Genomic DNA, 6,689 nt, shown 5'->3' on the forward strand with positions numbered 1-6,689 from the left:
TCAGTGAAGCTTTTTATGCGACACATAGTGTTGTATACTCCTACGTTGATTTCATCTTGAAGGCCTTTACTGTCTTATTTGCTATAAAATTAGATTACAGTTGTTATATACAAACAAATTAACATTTATGTAGTCATGTCTACGAGCATGTGTATGTGAAATATTACTTAACACAAACATTAAAAACTTTAAGATATAATCCAGTTTGCTAGTAACTGCTTTTAATAGATAAGTAACTGAATTATCGCTCAATGCAGTTGACATTGTTGGATATCAAGTATTCAATTAATTAACATATGAAAATAATGGTGTCTTGTTTTGTTAACCATATACATTTCAAAGAATCCAACATTTTTGTTACCAGAATTTTAAAGTATTCTTTTCAAAGTATACAGCATATGAATAAAATATTAAGTGCAATTAAAATGTATTATAACAATACATATTCATTAGTATTAGACTTAAGAAATAGACTTGTTTAATAATAATAATAATATATGTTTAATAATATGGCATCAAGACTTCCAGAGTAGAACTTTAATAAACATAACAAACCAGTTTTTCAGCTTTAATTTATACCTTATAGAGCCAAAAACATTAAAGATACATTCATAAAAGACCTGGTAATCACCCCAAAAATTGTATAGTTTTTTTATTATTTAAACATAATGTATAGAATGACATAACTTTTAAATTAAATACCACAAAGCCCTTGTCTATAGTTGAAACCATACTGGTTTATTGGCTATTATTCAAGTTAATAACATCATTTTTAAGACATGTAAGGTTAGTGATGCTCTGTTGCACAGGTAACTTATTACTATATACCCAAATATAAATGACCATAAGGAAATACTAAGAGTTTTCATCTTCATGAGTTGACAAGTGTTTCTTTAAGTATCTATTTTGTGTGCAAGCGTAGCTACATTTGGTACACTTGAAAGGCTTTTCTCCTGTATGAGATAAAGAATGCCTCTTCAGATCTCCACTCCTTCTACAGGCATAATCACACACAGAACACTTAAATGGTTTTTCATCTGAATGAGTTAATGAATGTTTTCTTAAACTTTCACCTGATGTGCTAGCATAAGTGCAAAGTGTGCACTTAAAGGTCTTTTTCACCTGTATGAGTTAATAGATGTTTCTCCAACTGTTCACTGACATTAAATGCGTAACTACACATAGAACACTTGTATGGCTTTTCACTTAAGTGCGTTAATTCATGTTTAGTCAATTTTTCATTTGATTTTGAAGCAAAATTGCACATTGAACATTTATATAACTTCTCATCAGTATGGGTTAAGAAATGTCTCTTTTAAATGTGATTTTTCCCTGCAAGCATATTCACAAACAGTGCACTTATACGGCTTCTCTCCAGAATGAATTAGTAGATGAGTCCTTAAATTTTCTTGTCTGGCACAAGCATAATTACATTCTGTACATTTGAATGGCCTTTCACCTGTATGAGTTAATACATGTTTCTTTAAAGTTGAAACTTTCTCTGCAAGCATAATTACACAATGAACATGTGTATGGCTTTTCGCCAGAATGAATTAACAAGTGAGTTTTTAGATTGCTACGTGATGAGCACATATATGTGCACTGCATACATTTGTATGGCCTTTCACCTGTGTGAGTTAAAATGTGTTTTTTTTAAAGCTGAACCATTTCTACAAGCATAGTTACAATGGGAGCACTTGAAAGGTTTCTCGTCTGTGTGAATTAATAAATGCGTTTTTAAATTTCTATGTGTTGAACAAGCATAACTACACTGTGCACACTTGAATGGCTTTTCACATGAATGTCTTAGTAGGTGTATTTTAAAAAAGCTCTCTGAGCTTGTTTTTATAGCTGCATTTGAAACAATTATACTGTTTAAGTCTAGTTTTTCTCCCCATTAGTTGATATTATTTAAAATTTGTTGATGATCTTGTAAGACGCAGGTGGTCACAGTCACAAGGAATGTCGATTGGTACCGACTCACTCAATCCTGGAAGACAACAAGATTTAAATATGAAAATATTTATTAACTATACAAACAATTAAGAAAAATAGAACTCTAAAGCTTCATTTAAATAAGAATTTTACAATAGATTATAGTACTTTTACAACATTAATTATTTATTATCGTAACCTTCCCCGCACACTTTGATGTTTAAAATAATTTTCTGTGTTGAATATAAAGAAGAGCCTGCTACAAACATTTAAAATAGGCCACATTTTGATTTTTAATTGGGGCATATTTTATAATGTTATATGAACAATATAGGAAGCTAATTTAAAATGCGACTCAATATGGATTTAAAATATCAAATTTGGTGCAAATTCAAATTTGTTCTACACTACCATACCTAAACTCACTCCCATAATACAATTATATACTATTTTAGCATGTGCAGGTTGTTTGATGAATATCCCTACACTTCTCTTTATTATTTTACTGCTTTTCATTTTTAGATCTACATCAGCCACACAAAAACATATGATTTTTACAAACTATTGAGTGGTTTTTTTTAACGAAAAATTTTCTTGAAAAGCACTCTGTTTTTTTATATAGGTTAAACCTAGCCATATTAATTAAACAATGTGAACTAAATTTAATTTTCCAAAAAATTTTATTTGAAAGTTTGGACAGTTTCTTATTAAGGGAGTCACAATTGGGAGCCACTAATCAAAATAGTTAATTTTGATTAGTTAGCAGCCAAGTTTATTGGGTAATCATTTTACAAACCCAAAAAGCGTTATTTGCTTCTATTTGCTATTATGCTAATCATCTGCACGTAAAAGTCTTTGTCGTTGAGTCTAATCAAGCCACCACAGAAGAGGCGATAAGACTGCTCCTTAAGGACAACCTTTAACTGCGTTTACAGTAGCAGACTTGCCACAGAGCCTCATAGATAAGACAAACACCATATTCATAGACCTAATCCATTAAGAATGACCAATTCTATACCTTTATAATATACTGATGTACATTTGAGTTTACAAGATACTAATCAAAGTCATTCTTTGTATTCAGAAATACTGTAAAAACTATTTTCAAGTAAGAAAGCAATGATCTTCCAATTTTGGAGACAGACTGCTGAGGGTCTGGGTTGTAGACTTCCCTTTAACACCCGTAATGTTCAGGATATAGTGGTGATTTGACAAGGAAATATCTCTAATGTTCCTATCTACAATCTTACCATAGCTTTTATGAGGAATAACTTGATAACTTAAAAGAGATTTAGTCTTACCCAAAGATCAGGGTTGGCCTAGGAATGAAAAAAAGTTCCACCCCCCTTAATAGTACTGGCATGTGTCACAAGACCAAACATTACCAAAATATATCCAGCAAAGCTGCTCAAACTACATCCAGTCTTACTTGGAAAAAAGCCGGAAATATCCAGTGCCAATGGCCGAGCGGTCTAAGACGGGCTATGAGTCTGAGTTAGAGGTAGCGCAATAGCGCAGGTTCGAACCCTGTCTGTGACCGTTGCAACTTTTATCAGTACCATTGACCTTGTACAGTATCGATTCTCCCCATTCTGTCTGATAAAATCCTCGCACAGGCCAGTGGCCCATGAGGACGGACAGAGTAAGGCTAAAAAGGGGATTGGCTTCTCCTTTAAAAAAACATCCAGTGACTCAACCACTTGGCTATGGTCAGTGTCATGGTTTTAGACTCCACCAAGACATACTTTGGCTGGCTGTTTGTTTTGGAAGGCAGGTTATATTATTGAATGAACCAAAACACACATTTCATTTAAATAAAAAGTATACATTAAAAAGTTTTTTACTCACTTGTAATTAGAATTTTATGGTTGTTATGGAACCAACTGTTTCACAATTACTTTCTTTACTTTGACTTTTAAGACATAGAAACATTGATGTGATTTTTAATTGGCGTAAAGCTACTCTCGAACATCTACACAACACGATCGGAAGGCCAAGTACCTGTCAAACGAATATACCACCAATTGGAAATATGAGAACCCCTAAGGATGATTTTGAAACAGGTTTTGACCAATGGGCATCATAGAATATGAACAATCCACCCTTGGACGTTTGATCCGATGCACAGGGAGGGATGGGGGTCCAAAATGGACCTTCCAGACTGGATCCCAGTTGGTAAGAGCGCTGAATCAAGAATAAATGTCATAGTCTAAATATAGAAAGCTAGCAATGATTAATTATAAATATATATATATATATGGATCAAATGTTATATTCGATAGTATCGATATTTAAAATTGATAATCTTAATCCAAATGTGTTGGTGGCCTTTTATTGTACTGAAGCCTCCAATATGACATTTGACCTATAGATATTCATAATTAATCATTGCCAGCTTTCTTTATTGTAACTATTGACGTCATAACCAGCTGATGTTATTTCGTTAATGTAGGAAAAGGCTAGTGACGACAAGAATAATGGTGATGAATATGCAAATATTGATTCCAAATATTTTTATATACACTGAGCAAAGTTTTAAATGGCTGCAAGAAAAGGAGCTAGCTTTTCCTGTTTGTATTGAGGAGATAAAACTAGAATTAAAGGTGGAAAACAAAGTGTTTCGCTACAAGAAAAGTCAGAACAAACACGATGTTGCAAAATCACATTTGAGAATGACTTTTTTTAGAAGAAAATCATGTATTATTTTAGTTGTAATCAAACAAGATATATTTTAATTAATGATTGTGGTTTTGACGGCATCGATACCTGCAGAAATACCATTCAGATTAGCTTTTAAGTAATTGTAACTACATTTCTCAAACAGACTTTAAATAAAGTTTGGTTATTTTATGTAATCTGAAACAAATACATTTCTTTTACATATAAAAGTATAGCTTCTCTATATTACAGTAACATTTTTAAAGCCTAACACACAACATTATTGTTCAAAATTTATTCAAAGAAAAAACTTGTTTGGAAATCAGTTTAAAATTAAAATCAGGTGTTTTGTTATTGATTAATGACAGCAAGAACAGTGTGTAACCTACATGTCTTCTTTGTTTCACAAGCAGTCACGTTTATCCTTGAAAATACATAAGGTAAGTAAATTTTATTCTATTGCTGTAATTATATATTAGGCTATATTTTGACATGTAAACTACATTAATATTTATACATTAATTTCTGAGGTTGACAATTAGAAAAACCAATGTTCTTTGGTTAAAAATTTTTCCTTCAGTCCTTTGGATGGTCATAAATATCGATAATTCCATATATTCGATAATCAGCATCTGATTGTGTTGGTGGCCACGTATTATACTGTAGCTACTGCTGCATCAATTACAATATCAATTATTTGTGTAATTGATATCCATAAATCACCCATTATTAACAAATTCCATAATATTAACAAGGTTAGAGATATTAAACTCTATAACGCCTGCATTAAAAGTTCATTTAATAATATTTCTGATAAAAAAGACATATTTTAATAGAGTGCTATAAGCGGTTTCAGTTTTTTGTATTAAAATTATCAAACTATATTTAATTATACCCATTGATATAAACAAACAATAGTAATTAATTTGAATATCATCTGCACCAACTGTACACAAATTTTGATTTTATAAACACAATTTGTTCTACAAATAACTTCTTTTAAATAAAAAATATAGTTAACTTTAGAAAAATATACAAAAATAACACTAAAACATGATTTACTGTGTCTTTCTAAGTTTCCAGATGTTTGTTTTGTTACGTTTTCATTTCATTTTTTGTATCACTCGTTTTTAATCACTTGATTAATGGTTATCCTATGGTTCCTTTATTATTAATGACACTACGTAATTGTTTAAACTATTTATATTAATTTGAAACATGTGACTTTAATTTGGATACATTGTTATCAATTGATAACTCTGTTATTTGATTAATAAAGTTTCAATTATTGTAATAAGTGATATAAAAACCTGGTCCACTTATAATACTCTGCCCATATATTCTTGTTCAGCAAGTAATTTTATATGGAAATAAGAAAAAAAAAAAAAGGTATCAATTTACAAAATCGTGACCATGGAAAGGTATGTTAATTTTTTTTTCCTGAAAAACTACAATTTTTCCTGAAAACAATAGTGAAGAAAAAATTCGTCGGCAACGAAAATCAAAGGAGTTACGATTTTTTGAAATCCTCTGAAAACTCTGTTTTGACAGTACCTCTTGGCAATTTTACTGAAATGATGACGTTAATCCTGTCAACGATGCCTGCCCGCCTGCGCAGTGCTGCGCACTGCTTGCTCTTTTAGAAAAAAAATTAACTCGAGCTTGCAAAAGTCGAAATCCCAGATCACGTGATGCCCCTGATCCTTAACCCTCCAAGTGTTGTTCGACAAATTTTTGTCGGTTATTTTCCATTCTTAATGCAATAATGGCCGAAAGGCATCAATATAATACAATGATATACTTTCCCCCCAGTTTATATGCACCTGTGATAATAATACTTGGCTATAAATGCCCAACCCATGAAAAAAAGTCCATTTTTCATGGTCACGGTATTGTAAATAAATACCAAAAAAAAATATTGATATCTCCACAAGTACTAACTTCAGGCATTATAAACTATAACAGTTTTTATATTCATACATTTTTAGGATATACAGGACTAGGCTAATATGTAACTGTCTAAAAATAGGTATTACATACATGATTTAGTCCATTATATTTATATAAGATAATTAGCTTCATTCGCCCAAACCTAG

The 6,689-nt window shown here is 31.3% G+C and overlaps 1 protein-coding gene across 1 annotated transcript; it reads right to left on the reverse strand.

The window, feature by feature from the left end:
* Positions 1–522: 522 nt before the first annotated feature.
* LOC124373238 (zinc finger protein 431-like) lies at positions 523–1,897 on the reverse strand (the record flags this gene model as incomplete). The annotated part of the gene is made up of 3 exons (XM_046831626.1): positions 523–1,122; positions 1,320–1,536; positions 1,629–1,897. Coding segments are annotated over 3 exons (753 nt in total), but the record flags the coding sequence as incomplete, so codon positions are not given.
* Positions 1,898–6,689: the final 4,792 nt, after the last annotated feature.

The sequence above is a fragment of the Homalodisca vitripennis genome, unplaced genomic scaffold (assembly GCF_021130785.1).
Source record: "Homalodisca vitripennis isolate AUS2020 unplaced genomic scaffold, UT_GWSS_2.1 ScUCBcl_5140;HRSCAF=11731, whole genome shotgun sequence".
Lineage (NCBI taxonomy): Eukaryota > Metazoa > Arthropoda > Insecta > Hemiptera > Cicadellidae > Homalodisca > Homalodisca vitripennis.